Here is a 19749-nt window from a genome sequence, read left to right as displayed (position 1 = left end):
CCAGCCCCACCCTGACCTAGGAGCCCAAGGGGATCTGGCCTCTGCTCTCCTCTGACCTCATCTCAGCCCCATGTTCACTCGAGTCCAGCCAGCTGGCCTCCCAGGTTTCCCTCCCATGCTAAGCTCCTCCCTGCCTCAGGACCTTTGTCTTTGCTGACCCCTCTGCCATAACTGCTCCCCTCCAGATCCTTGCATGGCTGGCTGCTTCTCTTTATTGAGGTTTCAGCAGATATGTCTCCTTTGTAGGGACCTTCCCTGATTTTCCCATCTAAGCAGTTGCCCACTGGATTCTCAGCATCCTCCATCACATTGTCTTGTTTTAATGTCTTCAGAGCACATACTGCTTGTTCAGTTACCACCAGTAGAATAGGCCCTCCATCAGATCAGAGACGCTTTCTAACTTTTCACTGTTTTATTCTCAATGGCTGCCCAGTACTTGGCAAACAGTAGGTGCTCAATAAGTATTGGCTGAATCAATGAATAGAAAGAGTGTCCCAAGGCAAAATTCGTACGAATAATATCAGGAAGGCTAAAAGCTAAATAAACTGAGTCTCACAAAAGCTATAGATACCAGCAAAAAAAAAAAAAAAAAAAGCGCTATAGGTACTAGCAAAAAAGTGAGGGTTTTTTTGTTGTTGTTGTTTGTTTGTTTTGAGACGAAGTCTTGCTCTGTTGCCCAGGCTGCAGTGCAGTGGCACAATCTTGGCTCACTGCAACCCCTGCTTCCCGAGTTCAAGCGATTCTCCTGCCTCAGTCTCCTGAGTAACTGGGATTACAAGTGCATGCCATCATGCCCGGCTAATTTTTGTATTTTCAGTAGAGATAGGATTTCACCACATTGGTCAGGCTGGTTTCTAATCCCTGACCTCGTGATCCACCCACTTTGGCCTCCCAAAGTCCTGGGATTACAGGCGTGAGCCACCGTAAGTTTTTAACATGTTAGAGAAGCCAGGCCGAGAGGATGGTGAGAAAACAGAGCTCTCCACCCCAGGTCTTCCTTCAGTTGCTGTGGTCAGGACCACGTGCTCTCCTGAGGTGGGCAGAGCCTGGAGGTGAGAAGAGGAGGCTTCAGTGGAGCTGCACCACCCCTCGACTTGGAGGAAGCTTAGGTCACCAGCTGTGACGGTATGGTGACGAAGTTCGGATCACATCAGATCCAGTTCCTTCCTCTCTTGGCAAGATCGCTAGGCTGGCAGATGAGCTCAGACTCAGCCCAGAGAGCTGAGTCTTACCCAGACAGCTGAGAGAGTGCTGGCCTGCTGCCAGTGATGTTCAGGGGGTGGTAGATGAAGGGAAAGGCTTCTAAAAGCAGTGTGGCCTGCAGAGAAAAACTCAGGAGAGGAAAGCAGCGGAGAAAAGAGGAGTACAGCATCTTTTTTTTTTTTTCTCTGAGACAGAGTCATGCTCTGTCGGCCAGCCTGAAGTGCAGTGGCATGATCTCAGCTCGCTGCAACCTCTGCCTCCCAGGCTCAAGCAGTTCTCCTGCCTCAGCCTCCTGAGTAGCTGAAATTACAGGCATGTGCCACCACACCTAGCTAATTTTTGTATTTTTTAGTAGATACGGGGTTTCACCATGTTGGCCATGCTGGTCTTGAATGCCTGACCTCAGATAATCCGCCCGCTTCTGCCTCCCAAAGTGCTGGGATTACAGGGTGAGCTACTGCACCCTGCCCAGCGTCTTTCTTACTGCCCAGCCTCCATCTCCAAGGTACAAGGGGGCCAGGGCCTGGGCTAGTTCACTGGAGAAAGTCCCAGGGACATGTTTAGCTGGGGAGAAGGTAGGGGTGACTTGCCTCTTGCAGATAGGGGAAGTAATGTTCCAAAAGTAGACATGACTGTCACCCATGGCACGAGTCACCACACTGATGATCAGTGGGAGGGAGCTGGAGAGCAGAATCTTAGAACTGAGGAGCCCCAGAGCTGGTGGGCCATGGCCGTGACCCACAGACCTATGTAGTTTGGCTCTGATAGTGTTTAGTCACGTGATGTTGAGTTTTTATTGTAGCCTTTGTTATTGTTTCTCTCTCTCTTTTTTTTTTTTTTTGAAATGGAGTCTCACTCTGTCACCCAGACTGGAGGCTGGAATGCAGTGGGGTGAGCTCGGCTCACTGCAACCTCCGCATCCTGGGTCCAGGTGATTCTCGTGCCTCAGACTCCCAAGTAGCTGGGACTACAGGTGCCTGCCACCACGCCCAGCTAATTTTTGTAATTTTAGTAGAGACGGGGTTTCGCCATGGTGGCCAGGCTGGTCTCAAACTCCTGACCTCAAGTGATCCACCTACCTCGGCCTCCCAGAGTGCTGGGATTACAGTCATGAGCCACTGTGCCCAGCCATATTGTTTTTTAATTTAAAAACATTTTTGAAGTTTTAGTTATCTCCTTAAAAATTCAGAAGTATTGGCCGGGCGTGGTGGTTTATGCCTGTAATTCCAGCACTTTGGGAGGCCGAGGCGGGTGGATCGCCTGAGGTCAGGAATTCGAGACCAGCCTGACCAACATGGAGAAACCCCATCTCTTCTAAAAATACAAAATTAGCCGAGCATGGTGGCGCATGTCTGCAATCCTAGCTACTCGGGAGGCTGAGGCAAGAGAATCGCTTGAACCCAGGAAGCGGAGGTTGCAGTGAGCTGAGATTGCGCCATTGCTCTCCAGCCTGGGCGACAAGAGCGAAACTCTATCTCAAAAAAAATAAAAAATAAAATAAAAATAAATCAGAAGTATTGGCATGAAGATCCAGACTTTTGGCTACTCCTGAAATTGCAGAGGGTCTGGCATCTCTGGGCCTGCATGCCCACCGAGAGCCAAGGGCAGCAACGCTGTCTGGTGTAGTGGCATGCTGAGGTGCCCCTGCAGATGCCTTGGTTGGAGGCTGGTGAAAATGAGCCTTTTTACCTGTGCATCTAACACAGCTATTGTTGAGTGTGAGAAGCACAGGTGCTGCATCATTAGTGAGCATTCTTAGATCACAATGAGGATGTTAGGTGAAGTGGCTTCTCGAGTCTCCTAGATTCTCCTGATGGCACTCTGCCAGGGCAGGGTGAGCGACGTCGGATTTTAGGAAGTTCAAAAGTAGGACTTGACTAACCTCTGAGGCCTCCAGCTCTACCTTTTAAAACCCAGCACGATTACTTTATGTGGTTGAAAAAAATGAAGCAATGAAACTTTGATCCAACTTTCACTTTCCAGGTACAATGTCTTAGTAATGCCCTGGCACCATCCTGCTACACTGCCCATAGGTTTTATAGTCACAGGTGAGCATCAAATACGCACAGCCTCATCAAGACTCTGCAAGGAGGACCGAGAGGTGGCCCCTGCATTTGAGGCAAGGTTATCCCCCAGATCTAGCCAAGGTCTGCCTCACACCTGCAGAACAATTTGGATTTCTCTTATACCTGGCCAACATACTCTCTACACCTATAAGGTGATTCTGGGCTTGACAATAGGTGGAATTTAAAAATTGAGCCACCTGGATAAAAGCATAACAGCCACAGAATGAGGAGAGGTAAAGCAGAGGGAAGGACAGTGACAGAATGAGGAATTTTTGGACTGCTATGCAGGCATTCATCCACAGCAGCTTCTTGTGCTGCAGTGGCCAATCTCAACATCCTGCTCACGCCAGGGTGGTCAGTCCCAGCATGCCCCAGTGTGTAGCAGGTGCACCAGGAATTGCAGGTAACCTACCACTGAATTGTCCACACATCGTTCCCATTTCCGATGGAGACACGTGGCTGCCCGTGGAATATCATTTACTTGTGGTGCAGCAGGACAAGGTTGAGAACTGCTGTTTGGCTCCATGCCCATGACTACCAGGACAGCTAGGTGCCTTGAAAGGAGCTGGACAAAGCAGACACCTTTCCAAGCCTATGGGGCCAGAATGAATCAGCAGGACATTCCCAAGGCCACAGCTGAGGATGAGACATAGACTGTGGACTGGCCTGTGGAAGGCCATGGCCCCCAGTGGGGAGGATGACAGTAGAGGATGCATCCTCATATTGTCTTCCCTGTCCCTTAGCATCTGGGAGGAGTGAGGCCATCCACAGACTGAGATCTGGAGGGGGAGGTAACATTTTGCCGAAGATAGCTTTTTCTTTTTATATCATTTTATTAAGTGTTCATTCTCACCAACCTTTTAGAAAACTGACTGTGGTCATGCCTGCCCCCTGTTGCAGATATCCCCAAGGGTCCTGCCCCTAAGTTCCACTGATGTTGTCTGGCCACTGTCTTTTGTGTCCACCCATCTCTCTCTCATCCCCACAACACTGCCCTGTTTGGGCAGCCAGCATTCCCTTCCTGGACCACTGAAGTAAGACCTTTCGGTTCACATTCAGCACTGAAGCCAGCGTGCTTAAAACCCTGCAAGGGCACCCTCCTGGTTCTGGATTTTCCGGGACAAAGTCTCAACATCTTTGTCCAACTTTGCAGGCCCTTCAGGATTAACCTCTTCCAGACCAACTCCTAAGTTCCTCTCTGACCGCTGTCTCTCCGTGTCTCCTGCTCCCACCCTGCCTTCAGCCACAGTCAGCTTCCAGCTGCCTTTCATCTGGAACTTGGCACAAGTTGCTCCTCCAGCCTAGAACTTTCCATGACTCATGCATACTGATCCCTCAGGACTTGACCCAGATGTCACCTCTTCTGAGTAGTCTCCCCTGATTTCTCAAGGCTGGGATCCTGTGTTAGTCTGTTCTTGCATGGCTATAAAGAAATGCCTGAGGCTGAGTAATTATAAAGAAAAGAGGTGCTGGGCATGGTGGCTCATGCCTGTGATCTCAGCATTTTGGGAAGCCGAAGCGGGTAGATCACAAGGTCAGGAGTTCACAGCCAGCCTGGCCAACATAGTGAAACTCCATCTCTACTAAAAATACAAAAACTAGCCGGGTGTGGTGACGGGTACCTGTAATCCCACCTACTCAGGAGGCTGAGGCAGGAGAATTGCTTGAATCTGGGAGGTGGAGGTAAGAGTGAGCCAAGATTGTGCTACTGTGCTCCAGCCTGGGAGACAGAGCAAGACTCTGTTTAAAAAAAAAGAAGAAGAAGAAAAAGAAAAAAAGATTTAATTGGCTCATGGTTCTGCAGGCTGCACAAGAAGTATAGTGCCAGCATCTGCTTTTGGTGAGGCCTCAGGAAGCTTGTAATCATGATGGAAGGCAAAGGAGGGGAGCCAGCATGTCACATGGCAAGAAAGAGAGCAAGAGAGATAAGGGGGGGGCCAGAGTCTTTCAAACAACCAGATCTCCCACAGACTAACAGGGCAAGAACTCCCTGTTACCATAAGGGATGGGGATGGTGATAAGCCATTCATAAAGATCTGCCACAGTGGTCCAGTCACCTCCTGTCAGACCCGCCTCCAAAACTGGGGATTACATTTCAGCATGAGATTAGGAGGGACAAACATCCAGACTGTCTCAGTTCTCCCTTATCATCCCTCGTGGCAACTCATGTCACACGGGCCTGCTTACTTCCCTGTTTCTCCCATTGGACTAGTGACTTTTTGAGGACAGGGCTCTTGTTTTCTGCCTCTCTGTTTCCTGGCACCATGCCTGGTACCTAGAGGTCACATGGTCTCCAAGGGAATACTCTGGAGTTAGGTCACCAGAGGAAGGACCCTGGCTTGACCTCTTAAGAGCTGTGTGATCTTCAGCAATTACTTAACTTCTTCAGTTTCTTTATCTGAGAAATGGAGGAGAAAAATTATACTTAACTTAGAGGGGTTTTGTTGAGTATCAAAAAGAGATAACCCAGCATGGTGGCTGGCATAGAGTAAAGGCTCAAGAAATGTCTGTACCTGCCAGGCGTGGTGGCTCATGCCTATAATCCCAGAGCTTTGGGAGACCAGGGTGGGAGGATCGCTTGAGCCCAGGAGATTGAGATCAGCCTGGGCAACGTGGCAAAACTCCATCTCAGGCCTGGTATGGTGGCTCATGCCTGCAAACCCAGCACTTTGGGAGGCCGGGGAGGGTGGATCATCTGAGGTCAGGAGTTCGAGATCGGTCTGACCAATATGGTGAAACCCCTTCTCTACTAAATACGAAAATTAGCTGGGAGTCGTGGTGTGCGCCTGTAATCCCAGCTATTCAGGAGGCTGAGACAGGAGAATCGCTTGAACTCAGGAGGCGGAGGTTGCAATGAGCTGAGACGCGCCGCTGCACTCCAGCCTGGGCGACAGAACAAGATTCCATCTCAAAAAATAAGATAAAATAAAAAATCCATCTCTACAAAAAATTTAAAAATTAGCCGGGCAGGAGGCTGAGATGGGGGGATCGCTTGAGCCTGGGTGGTCAAGGTTGCATTGAGCCATGATTGTGCCATTGCATTTCAGCCTGGGTGACAAAGCAAGACCCTGGAGGCAGAGAGAGAGAGAGAGGAAATAACTGCACCATTATTAATTAATAAATAAATTGAGAATGCTCACGATGTGCTGAGTGCTGTTCAAGGTGCTGAGGACACAAGTGAATGAAACAGACAAAAATCTCTGCCCTTGTGGCTATGGGAAAGAGAAAACAAGCAAATAAGTATAGGATAGAATAGATTTAATGTCACATGTAATAAAGGTGATCATGAAAAAGAGTTAGAGACAGGGATGACAGCAGTTGCTTTTCAGATAGAATATACTATAATGCTAATTTACTGTAAGTCAAGATTTCTCAACATCGACACCATTGGCACTCTGGACTAGATACTTCTTTGCTGTGGGGAGCTGTCCTGTGAACCGCAGGGTGTTCAACAGTGTTCCTGGCCTCTATTCACAGATGCTTGCTGCATTCCATCCCCCATAGTTGTGACAACCGAAAAATGTCTTAGACATTACCAAACATCCCCTGGGGGCAAAGTTATTCCTGTCTGAAAGCTGCTGCTGCAAATAAATGTCTGCTGAATGGTGCCTCTCCCACAAAAGTGTATGTCCACATCCTAATCCCTGAAACCTTTGAATATTACTTCGTAGGGTGAAATATTTGCTTAAAGATCTAGAAGAAGGGAGCTTATTCTTGATTATTGGGATGGACCCTAACAGCTGTCAGAAATGCCCTATGAAGTGACACAAGAGGTTTGGGAAAAAATTAAAATATCAAGTGACAGAACAAGAGAAAGGCAGAGTGAGATTGGACAGACCCTCACAGAAGAGAGGCCACAAGCCAAGAGATGCCAAGGAACTCCCAGTGCCACCAGGAGGTAAAAGAGGCCAGGAACAGATTCTGCCCTACTGACTCTTGAGGGAAGGCAGCCCTGTTAGCACCTTCATTTCAGACTTCCAGCCTCCAGAACTGTGAGGGAAGACATTTCTGATGTTTTAAACCACCGTGTTTGTCGTAATTTGTTACAGCAGCCTAGAAAACGATATAGAAGGGATGCATCATCAATGCGGGTGGTTTCACCATCAAGAGCTGTCATCCAAGATTCCCACGGGGTGTGGGGGCACCAAGGGGAAACTTCCCTTTTGCCCTCTGAAGGTTCACTGAAAAATCTCGGAGTAGAGGCAGATAAATCGGAGAAAAGGCATACAGACGTATTTAATGTGTATACACGGAAGCCTACAGAGTGAAGACCCAAAGAGACAAGGAAACTTGTCCACTTTGATGCTTAGGTTCCACAAAGTATGGACAGCCGTGTAGGTACAGAATTGAACAAAAAGGGTATGATCTAATGCTCTACTGACTGAGCTATCCAGGCTCCCTAAGGGTATGATCTAATGCTAACGGACTGAGTGGGGAAACCCAGCAAGGCCTGTCTGTCTAGATTCTTCTTGGCCTCTCTGTGCTGCATTCCTTCCTTCTGGGTGTATGACGGGGTTCTCTCTGCAATGGGAGTCTTACGACCTACATACAATCAAACAAGGCCTGTCTGGCTAGATTCTTCTAGGTATTCTGGGTTCTAGATTCTTCTTGGTATCCCGGGTTCTAGATTCTTCTTGGCCTCTCTGTGCTGCATTCCTTCCTTCTGGGTGTAGGACGGGGCTGTCTCTGGAATGGGAGTCTTATGACCTACATACAGTCAAACAAAGCCAAACCAAGATAATTTCTTGATGGCCAGGTTTTATACAGAAAGGTGGAGGGAAACTTAGAGTACAGTAATATAATTAGGCTTCATGGATGACTTTGGGGGAAAAGGGTTCTGTTTCTATGATCTGCCTTGGGGAAGAGGGATTCCAGTTTCTATGGCGAATCTTAGGGGAGAATGGGACTGAGAGACAGGAGGGCAGAAGGTTAGAGAAAAGCAGTTGCTTCTGAGGCTACTGTGGAGGACTTTATTTGGGGTATCGTTTTCTAAGCCCCAACAGGGAATTTAGGAAAGAGCCATTGACATGGATGTATTCTATGTGCAGATCACATGAAGCTAGAAGCGTTAGTCCATTTGGACAATGGATTCTGGACCACTGACAGGGGACCTCTATATGAATGAAGTGGACAGATCTGAATTATCAGGTCCCCCTCTTGGGAACCTAAGACCCAACTGGAAAGGGCCAGAACGATGTGGCTTAGCAGCATCAAGACAAAAAAATAGCCTTGGGATTTTTTCAACAACAGTAAGTTCAGGAAGAGTCAACCTTTAGGCCACCCTAGGCTACAGCATGATAGTGGTTGTCAAGGTAATGTGACTATAGGTGACTTTTTTTCTTTTCCTAATTTTCCAGAGTTCCTCTAATGTAGTTCGGAGGCTTTGATTGTTATATAAAGGTTAAATTTGGTATCAGGGACCTCACTCTGCTAGACCCCAGGCTGATTAGTTCCTTCCCAGACTGTTGGGTTCAGTGGACACCACACGTCAATGGAAACTGATCAGGCACCTTGGAATCCTATACATAAAGGGGAACATACAGCTGGGCTGCCCCTTGAAGAGAGCATACGTGTCTCAGGTAAAGCTTAGGAGAAGAACTAGGTCGGATGTTCAAGATGCTAAGTTTCAGCTCTGAGCACCATAGTTCTTCTTGCCCTTCTCAAAATGAGGTTCGTGAACCCCTAAGGATCCCTGAAACCCTTTCAGTGGTCCATGAGTTTAAAATTATTTGCATATAAACTTAAAGATACAATTTGCCTTTTTCACTGACATCATTTGCCTGGAGCAAAAGCAATGATGAGTAAAACCACTTGTGCCTTCCCATGAATCAAAGCCTTGGCACCAGGCTGGGCGCGGTGGCTCATGCCTGTAATCCCAACACTTTGGGAGGCTGTGGCAGGCGGATCACTTGAGGCCAGGAGTTCGAGATCAGTCTGGCCAACATGGCTAAACCCTAAAAATACAAAAATTAGCCAGGCATGGTGGCACGTGCCTGCAGTCCCAGCTTCTCAGAAGGCTGAGGCAGGAGAATCATTAAAACCTGGGAGGTGGAGGTTTCAGTGAGCCAAGATCACGCCACTGCACTCCAGACTGGGCTACAGAGTGACACTTTGCCAAAAAAAAAAAAAAAAAAAAAAAAAAAAAAGCAGTGACACCAAGCTGCAGTAGTAGGTGTTGGATTTTTTCATCCTCATGCATCCAGAGGATGCGTTCTTTTACTTAAGAATGTCCTCAATGAAGCAGTTAAAATTATTAATATTATTAAAGCACAATCTTTATTCTATGTGACAAATGAGAAGTAAGCAAAAATCACGCCTGCTGAATACTACAGTATGAAGGTTGCTCTGGGAAAAAAAAAGCACTTGTGCTATTTTTGGATTTGCCAGTTGAACTAGAATATTTCCCCCCGGAACACCATTTTTACTTGAAACTATGGTTATTCAGACTTAAAAGTTTGACTGACAATTGTTTGAAAATGAACACAGTGAGCCTGTCACTTGAAAGACAATGACAGTATTTGTTGCCAGTGATGAAATCAGAGCTTTTAAGTAAAAATTCAAATGTTAGAAAACCCGTGTCATGATCTTGACATCTTCCCAATACTCAAAAGTTTTCTGATGGGATCAGAGATGATATCGATGAATGTGATTTTCGATACTGTGTAAGGAAATATTTCAACATGTTATTACAAAATCATGCCTGGATAAGAGATCCATTCAAAGTACAAGATAGAACTATGCACTTTAAAAATGGACTGTAGAGCAGTATATTCTACAATGACTGAGGCATGTTATTACAAAATCATACATGGATAAGAAATCCATTCAAAGAACAAGATAGAGCAATAGACTTTAAAAATATATGAAAAGGGCCGGGCGCGGTGGCTCAAGCCTGTAATCCCAGCACTTTGGGAGGCCGAGGCGGGTGGATCACGAGGTCAGGAGATCGAGACTATCCTGGCTAACATGGTGAAACCCCGTCTGTACTAAAAATACAAAAAACTAGCCGGGCGTGGTGGCGGGCGCCTGTAGTCTCAGCTACTTGGGAGGCTGAGGCGGCAGAATGGCGTGAACCCGGGAGGCGGAGCTTGCAGTGAGCCGAGATCACGCCACTGCACTCCAGCCTGGGAGACACAGCGAGACTCCGTCTCAAAAAAAAAAAAAAAAAAAAAATGAAAGGTCACTGATATGATTTCAGATTTCATATTGGAGCTAACCTTTAGAAACTATCACTTGTGAACTTTTCTTGTAGTATCAGAGAAGAATATCTACAATTATTTTTAAAAGCTTATTAAAATGCTCCTCCTTTTATCTACTCCATATTGTGATATCAGATTTTTTCCCATATACTTCAACCTAAATAACGTATCTCCACAAATTAAATGAAGAAGCAGATATGAAAATCCAGGTGGGTTCCACAAAGCTGGATGTTCAAGACATTTTCAAAAATATAAAATAATCATATCCCAATAATTTTTTTTTTTGAGACGGAGTCTCGTTCTGTCATGCAGGCTAGAATGGTTGACATCTGGCTCCATCTTGGCTCACTGCAACCTCCACAGCCTCGGTTCAAGCCTTTCTCCTGCCTCAGCCTCCCAAGTAGGTGAGATTACAGGTACCCACCACCACACCTGGCTAATTTTTGTATTTTTAGTAGGGACGGGGTTTCACTATGTTGGTCAGGCTGGTCTTGAACTCCTGACCTCAGGTGATCTGTTCCCCTCGACCTTCCAAAGTGCTGGGATTACAAGAGTGAGTCACCATGCCTGGCCCCCAATACTTTTGTGGGGCTTGAGATATATAGTAATTTTTCACAGAAAGTGTTATTTATATTGACATGTAATGAGTTTGTTGTTTATATTTTAAAATGTATTAAATTGTATTAAATAAATATTTTAAATATCTTAGTTTATTGTTTAAACATTTTTTATTTTTAATTTTTGTGGGTACATAGTAGGCATGTGTATGTATATATATATATATGTTTATGGAGTACATTAGATTTTTTTTTGAGACTGTCTCACTGTCACCCAGGCTGGAGTGCAGTGGCACTATCTCAGCTCACTGCAACCTCCGCCTCCCAGGTTCAAGTGATTCTTCTGCCTCAGCCTCCAACGTAGCTGGAATTATAGGTGTGCACTACCACACCTGGCTAATTTTTTTGTGTTTTTAGTAGAGATGGTTATGTTGGTCAGGCTTGTCTCGAACCCCTGAGCTCAGGCAATCCACCCGCCTCGGCCTCCCAAAGTGCTGGGATGACAGGTGTGAGCCCCCACGCCCGGCCCCATATTTCTCTTTTAACTCACATCTATGGCCTTGAGAAAGCTCCTTCTGATAGAATTGGAAAACTTCAGACCTGGTTCACAAATGGGGTGGCACAAGAGGTTGTTACTAACCAGAAATGGACAGAAGCTATAGTCTCACTCAGAGGTGGCTCTGAAGGACAATGGTAAAGGGAAATACTGGCAGTGGGCAGAGATGGGATAGTAACTTTGTTCATTCACTGTACATGGAAACGAGTAGAGATATGGATATCCATGGACTCCTGGGCAGAGGCCTGGAAGGAACAAGACTGGAAAATCCGAGGCAAGGATATCTGGGGTAGAGGCATGTGGATGGACACGATGTATGTTAACGCCCAGTAGAGAAGCTCTACCACAGGGAGGCCTATGACTCTCAAGAGGACATTAGCCAGTTTCTCTCCATTTGCCACATCAGTGCTGGTGCAATGGGTGGTGGGAATGGAGACCACGTATGAGCAGACAGTTACAAGAACCATTTCAGAAGTCTGAGATGGAGTACTAGTTGTCCATAGTGTGGTCAACTCAATGAGACATCCTTTTATTGACTTTCCTTCTTTTCCTATTTCTCTTCTCTTTATTCCTCAACCTGTTCCCTCGGATCACATTCACAAATAACCTGTCGCCAAAAAGCCCTTGTTCTAGGCTCCATTTGAGGGGGAAGAGGCTAAGCTAAGCTATACTCATTTACAATAGTAACCTCTGTTCAGCACTCCTAGCCTCTCTTAAATGGCTGTTTCTTTTTATCCATATAATCTATTTATTGTGTCTATTGTTTATTATGTTTCTCTCCCACTAAAATGTAAGCTCTGTAAAAACAGGGATATTTGCCTGTTTTGGTCCGCATAGTGTCTCCAGCACCTAGAACACATGATAAAGTTGTGTTGAATGAGTGACTAAGTGATTAGAGTTAATGTATGTACATTTAGATGCTAAATATTTGGAACATGCTAGAAAATCCTGGGCCTCAGGAAACACAAGGTTTGTCTGAAGCTGGTTTGGAAACTGTGGTCAGGACTGAGAAATTTCAAGATTCAAGAGACTAAGGAGTGGGTTTGGCTTGGCCCAGGAGCAAGGCTGGTCCAAAATTTAGAGTCTGATAGAACCAGAGCCTTTCCTGCCCGTGGTGCCATGTTTCAGCCAAAGCCTTTATGTTTGTGCCACAATCCACCCCTGTGGTTAAGAGCCCAGGGTCTTCATCCAAACAGACCTGAGTTCAGAGCCTAGCCCTACTACTTCTTAGTTGTGGGATCCTGAGCAAACTACCTCCGTAACTTCAGTGTCATTATCTGCAAGGCTGTGCTAAGGACACAATGTACTTGGCTGAGTTGCAGTGAGAACTGAGGGTTAAGATTCCATGTACAGTGTCTGGCACAATAGGAAGTGCTCACTAAGTACCCGTCAGCGTTAAACTTTCCCCTGTGCCACATGGTGGGGGTGGCGGCCTTTCAGTTCTAGTTCCTCTCTTCCTTCTGGTGGGAGAGTCGGGCTTCCCTCAATAATGTTGCTTATTCCAATTTGCTGGGCCAAGGTCAGGAGAGAGATACAGTCTGGATGAAAAACTCCTGAGCTCTCCACAGGATGCAGAGCCACTGGGTGTCCCTTGCAAATTGAGTTCACAAGGTCCTGCTCCAAGAGTTCTAAATAAAAATGAGCTCATTGATTTGCACACCCAGCTGGGTGCACTTTTCAGCTTCATTTTTGAAGCTTCAAGTCTGTGAAACATGGGCGGCTTGGGGTGTATCATGTCAATCCAGCCCCAGCAACACCCACATTATGCTGTCTTGCCTCTACCTACCCTGTGCCCTGCCAGGAGCACCCTTCCTTCCACCCTACAGCTGAGCTACCTGCCGAAACCTACTAACCCTTCAGTTTATCCTATTCTCCCTTTCGTCTATTTCCTTTCCTGCCCTCTTTGGCTTTATAGCAGGCTTCTCTCCCCAACAGTTTCCATTTTATTGTTCAGCTAGTTTAACATGCATGTTTAATTGAAAAAGCTCAAACGCTAGTCAATATTTTGCCCTCCCACCAAATAATAGACCTTTCCCGCTGTGATCACTCCTCACCAATTTGTTATTGTTTTATGGTTCTTTAGTTTTATCTCATTTTTTTCTTTTTTCTTTTTCTCTTTCTTTTTTTTTGGGGGGGGCGGGGGGGACAGAGTCTTGCTCTGTCACTCAGACTGGAGTGCAGTGGCGTGGTCTCAGCTCGCTGCAACCACCACCTCCCAGATTCAAGCGATTCTCTTGCCTCAGCCTCCTGAGTAGCTGGGACTACAGGCACGAGCCACCATGCTTGGCTAATTTTTGTATTTTTAGTAGAGACAGGGTTTAGCCATGTTGGCCAAGCTGTTCTCAAACTCATGAGCTCAAGTGATCCAACCACCTCAGCCTCCCAAAGTGCTGGGATTACAGGCATGAGCCACCAAGTTCAGCCTATTTCATTTTTTCTCTAACTCCATAAATTGGACATTTTTGTAATTATTTTATGCAATCAGTGCTTATTTAATCCACTTCTGTGTTTACATATTTCTTTGCTCACCATTCTTACTTGAATCCAAGACCTTTTCTTCTGAGATTATTTTTCTTGTTTTTGAAGAACGTCCTTTAGAATTCCCTTAGGTGAGAGTCTGTTAGCTATAAATGTCTCCAGTTTTCATCTGAAAATGTGTCTTTTAAACCTTATACCTGAAAGATAGTCAGGGTTGACAGTTATTTTTTATTAGTACTTTAAGATGTTGTTCCATTGCCTTCTGGCTTTAATTGTTGGTTTTGAGATATTAGCTGCCCATCTACTTCATAGTTCATCCATCTTCTGTCTAGTGATCAGCAGTTTTGCTACCAAAAGTGTTTGGTGTAGATTTCTTTTTATTTATCATGCTTGGGTTGGGGGAGCTTCCAGAATCTGAGGACTGTGTCTTTCATCAATTCTAGAAATTTTCCATTTTCTTCTAGATCTCTAATTAGATATTTAAATCCTTGTTCCTTGTCTATATCTCTTAGCCCTTTCATATTTTCTGTCACTTTGTCCTCCTGTGCTTCATCCTGGGTAAATTCTTCAAATCTATTGTTCACCCCAGTAGTTGTCTCTTCAGCCATATTAATCTGCTGTTTATTTTTTATTTTATTTTTTTTTTTTTGAGACGGAGTCTCGCTCTGTCGCCCAGGCTGGAGTGCAGTGGCGCGATCTCGGCTCACTGCAAGCTCCGCCTCCCGGGTTCACGCCATTCTCCTGCCTCAGCCTCCCGAGTAGCTGGGACTACAGGCGCCCACAACCGCGCCCGGCTAATTTTTTGTATTTTTTTAGTAGAGACGGGGTTTCACCGTGGTCTCGATCTCCTGACCTTGTGATCCGCCCGCCTCGGCCTCCCAAAGTGCTGGGATTACAGGCGTGAGCCACCGCACCTGGCTGCTGTTTATTTTTATGTATTTATTTATTTATTTATTTGAGACAGAGTCTCACTCTCTCACCCAGGCTGGAGTGCAGCTCTGCCTTCTAGATTCAAGCAATTCTTGTGCCACAGCCTCCCGAGTAGCTGGGATTACAGGCATGTGCCACCCCGCCTGCCTAATTTTTGTATTTTTAGTAGAGATGGGGTTTCACTGTGTTGGCCAGGCTTGTCTTGAACTCCTGGCCTCAAGTCATCGGCCTGCCTCAGCCTCCCAAAGTGCTGGGCCTTGATTTACTGTTTAATCTGTATACTGGGCTTCTATTTTCAAAAATTATGTTCTCACATAACTGCTTGCTTTTTTTCCCTCAATCTTCCTGGTCACTTTTAATAGTCTCTTGTTCCATATCTATACTTTCAATTACCAACTTCTAATTCTTGAAGCATATGAAACATCCTGATTCTACATTATATATACCATAATTCCAACATCTAAGATGTGTTTGAAGGTCTGCATTTTTAGTTTATTGCTTGGTGCCCCTGTCACCTAAAGCACCTCGTGTCCTGTGTTTTACGATTTTTCTGTTTTACAAATATGTGAACTCATGTTCCATGGAAGTTTCTCTGTGGGACTTCTTTGAGTCATGAATATAGGATGAGTTACTCCAGACAGGATTTTCACCATATGTTTCTGCCAAGTGTCTAAGAAGCTATTGTTTACCTCACTTTAAATTCTTATGTAATCTTCTGCTTATTTTTTCTGTGATTGTTTTTGCCACACAGGCACCATGAGTTTCACCTCCAGGTCTATCAGTGGGTAGACTTGTGGTGAGGGGCATTCAGGGTTGACATTTTTCTCCCACTCAGAGTCCATGCTGAGTTGGGCAAGCTCTGTGTCAGCTCGCTTTAAGGAATTTTTCTCTCCGAGTTCTTCACTGTGGATGTTATATTTCAGTGACCTTTGTTTAAGGCAGAGATTTTGGATTTTGTTGTTCACTCGATTTTGTTTTTCAGCTTTAACTTTTGTCCATGTTCATAAGACTGAAGCTCTTGGTCAACTGGATCAACAGATACTTCTCTGCTGGCTGTGATCTCTTTGGATTTTTGTTGTATTTATTTATTTATGTATTTTAATTTTTTTTTTTTTTTTTGAGATGGAGTCTCGCTCTGTAGCCCAGACTGGAGTGCAGTGGCTCGATCTCAGCTCACTGCAAGCTCCACTTCCCGGGTTCACACCATTCTCCTGCCTCAGCCTCCCAAGTAGCTGGGACTACAGGAACCTGCCACCATGCCTGGCTAATTTTTGGTATTTTTAGTAGAGATGGGAATTTCACTGTGTTAGCCAGGATGGTCTCGATCTCCTGACCTCGTGATCCGCCTGCCTCGGCCTCCCAATGTACTGGGATTACAGGCGTGAGCCACCACGACCAGCCCTGTTGTCTTTATATATTAACATATACAGGGTCTCACTCTGTTGCCCAAGCTGGAGTGCAGCGGCACAATCTTGGCTCATTGCAGCCTTGACCTCCTGGGCTCAAGCGATCCTCCCACCTCAGCATCCTAAGTAGCTGAGACCACAGGTGTGCGCCACCACACCTGGCTAATGTTCTGCACCTTTTGCAGAGAGAGGGTTTCACCATGTTGCCCAGACTTATTGTCGTTTTTGATCTCTGATGATTTTCTTCATTTCTCACCACCCCAGCTACACATTTTAAAAGATGGTTTACAATATTTTTGTGGTGTTTTGTATTACAGGAATTCTTCAGCATCTGCTGTCTACCATATTGTCAGAAATGGAGTCTAGCTATCCTTCCCGGCCCCATTTCAAACGGGTTTCTCTTAGGACCAGGAGACCTCACATTATGTGTGTCCTACCCTGGCCTGTGGTTTGGTCACGTGTGTGTGAACTCCATGCTCCTTGAGGGCAGGAATATGGTTTCCTCTCTTTCGCTTCCACAGAGTCCTGTCCAGAGTTCTGCACACCAAGTCTCTGTAAATGAATGGAATTGCATCTGGGAGCTTGAGGCACCCATGCAAACCTGTGCTGTCAGTGACTTCCACCAGAGGGCAGTGGCAGCAGGTGCCAGCACTGGGGCAGGACTGGGCGGGGTCTAACTCTGGGGGCACCTGGCTCCCCGTGGCTCCAATACTTGCCACATCAAATGCATACACCCACCTTTAGGACCGAACCCAATGGAGGAGGACCCCTCCCCATTCCACATGTTGGAGAAATGAAGACAAGCAAGGATGCAGGAAGTGGAGGGCCAGGAGAAGTGGACCTGGGATGGGACCAACTGGGGCAGGGCCAGGATTTGGAACCAAACCTCTTCTGGATTTGACCACTTCCAGGGTCCTGCTTGGACAACCGAATTATCTATTCCTTTTTTCATTCAAGAAACATTTATTCGCCTCCTACCGTATGCTCCACAGGGAGTACCGTGGTGAATTAAACACACCTGGTCCCTGCCTTCTTCCTATAGCGTCAGTCTGCTGCACTGCAATGGGGCAACTTGGGGTTTCTCAGCAGCCCTGGGCTTCCTTCCTCCAGCCCTTCACTCCTGCTGTTCCTTCTGGCCCAGGGGCCTCCCACCATTGCTGCTTATCAAAAGCCTGCTCAGCCTTGTAGACCCAGCTCCCATGCCTGACTCCCACAGAGGCATGCCCAGTCTGGTACCTGGAGATGGGAGAGCTGGCCCCACTGTGCCATCTGAGGGGGCGGCTCCCACAGGGCCTTGGCACCCTTCCGGAAGGACTTGTGGGATGGTCATCTCTCAGGCCCTTCCCAATTTATGTTTCTCTGACGGGAGACTTAGGCTCTTATCTCCAAAAGTGCATTAAGACCACACCCTCCTTCCCAACCACCATCGCCTCTAAAGTTAAGATAAAACTCAGGATTTAATCCATGAGAGCCAAATCGTGCAGACCGGGACAGGCAATGCCAGGACCCAGAATGACAGGGTCATTCCCTCCCTCTTCCAATAGGTACTGATTGAGCAGCTACTACATTATCAATTTTTTCTTCTGGGCCACCAGAAATGAGGCATGGCCCCTCCACTTGCCTTCTTAGAATACCCTCGGGGAAGTGTGTCTGCATGGATGTGTGTGCATGCTTGTGTCTGGCTCCGTGACTCTTGGGGTGCAGCCTGGATGGGTGGGCTCCCAGCACCGGCAGCTGGGGCTCTCCCCACCAGCCCCTGTAACAGCAGCCCAGCTTCCTGCAGACCAAAACCACAAGCAGAACAGGGAGGCGTGAGACACTCACAGGTTGGGTTTGATCGCATGCGTGTCGGAGGGGAGAGAGCAGAGAGACACAGGAACAGGAACAGCGAAGGGCAGAGCAGACCTGCGCCAGGGGCGCACAACGGCCGTGTCCACCTCCCGGCCCCAAAATGGTGCTTCCCACAGGCAGCCGCGTGTAGCAGCCAGAGACAGCTCCAGACATGTGGCTCTTCTTCGGGATCGCTGGATTGCTGACAGCAGCCCTCTCAGGTAGGCCCCCTTCCCTCATCTCCTGCCACTAGTGCTGGAGGAGCCAGATCCAGCCCTCTCAGTCCCCTTTCTGGTTGTTTGCCTGTGGTCACCTTTCTGGGATCTTTTAGCCAAGACTATACTCAGGTACCAGGGAGCTCCAGCATCTGGGGCTAGGATAGGACACAGGAGCCCCTCAAGGGGATGGGGCTGTGCCTGGGCAAGGCGCCCATCATGAGAAGCCTCCTGGAGTGACAGAATGTGGGAAGCATACTTTGTGCCTTACCAACAGGTCCCCAGGGTGTGAGGAGGGAGGTGCCCCTCCCACCCTTAAGCTCAGGAACTCCCCCATTTCCTATGTCTTGCCAACTCTTAAGAAGGAACCATTCACCTTCCAGAGAGGCAGGACCATTGACGGTGGTACTTTCCATGCTGAAGCTGAGGCTTGGGGTCCAGCAGGCTTAGGCCAGTCACAGGACAGCACCCCCAAAACAGGACTCAGGGAAGCCAGGGAGAGTTCCGGACAGCCAGGCGCTGATGGCTTCGGCACAACCAGTTGGGGTCGTCTAGGGCATAAGTGAGCATGAAGGCCACCCCCACGTCTCAAGCTGTCCCCAAGCGACAAGGCACCTGGCCACCCGGGCCAGGGAATCAGATGACCAGAAGGTTTGGGGCACTGGACTGTGCTCCCCAGATACTTGCTGGCCCCTGTTGAATGCAGGGTCCAAGCTGGCCGGAGCTGGGCAGGGGCCTGGAGATGCAAGAGGTCCTGACCCCATTGAGCTCTCACATTTTGGGGTTTGGGAGACCGGCGTGGAAACAGAATTCTGGGCCAGGGGAATCTGGGTCCACCCTGCAGCCGGGGAGCCAGGTGCTTTCATTTTGTGATGGGGGAGACCCAGGAAGACCCAGTCAGGAGGGGGCATCGAGCTGGCTTGGAGGACTGGGTATATGTTGGGAGACTCTGGGCAGGGGGTGCCCTCCTCTCTGCCTTGATCTCCTCTCCCTTGCCTTGATCTCCTGTGTTCCAAGCCCGTGGCCTCATACTGGTTCAGGCAAAGCCATTCGGCTCTGGGAGCTGGAGTTTGTGTGCCTTCGGCTCTGTGCGTGTAGCTTTGCCCTGCTAACTCTACCAGGACTTTCCAGAGCAGCAGCTCTGGAATTTCGGCTGCCTTCTGCCCCTGAGCTGAAACAGACTGTCCGAAAGCGGCCCCCTTTCCTCTTCCCCATGAAGCCCAGCCACAGGCTCCAGAGTAAAGTCGGGTGGGTCCAAAAGATCTTCCCTGACCCAGGGCTTCAGACCAGCTCCTTCTCAGCTTCCCAG

The 19749-nt window shown here is 47.4% G+C and overlaps 1 protein-coding gene across 8 annotated transcripts in view; it reads left to right on the top strand.

Moving 5' to 3' along the window:
• The first annotated feature begins 18259 nt into the window (after positions 1-18259).
• The window catches only part of CD6 (CD6 molecule), a 49829-nt gene continuing 48339 nt past the window's right edge, over positions 18260-19749 (top strand). For all 8 annotated transcript variants that reach the window (XM_045371936.2, XM_045371935.2, XM_074013528.1 and 5 more), the window contains exon 1: positions 18260-18446. In XM_045371936.2, coding sequence (XP_045227871.2) covers positions 18398-18446 — 49 coding nt within the window. In that variant the 5' untranslated portion in view covers positions 18260-18397. The remainder of the gene's footprint in view (positions 18447-19749) is intronic.

Source organism: Macaca fascicularis, chromosome 14 (assembly GCF_037993035.2).
Source record: "Macaca fascicularis isolate 582-1 chromosome 14, T2T-MFA8v1.1".
NCBI lineage: Eukaryota > Metazoa > Chordata > Mammalia > Primates > Cercopithecidae > Macaca > Macaca fascicularis.
Note: the sequence above shows the minus strand (reverse complement) of the source record. Positions and strands in the feature narration are given on the sequence as shown.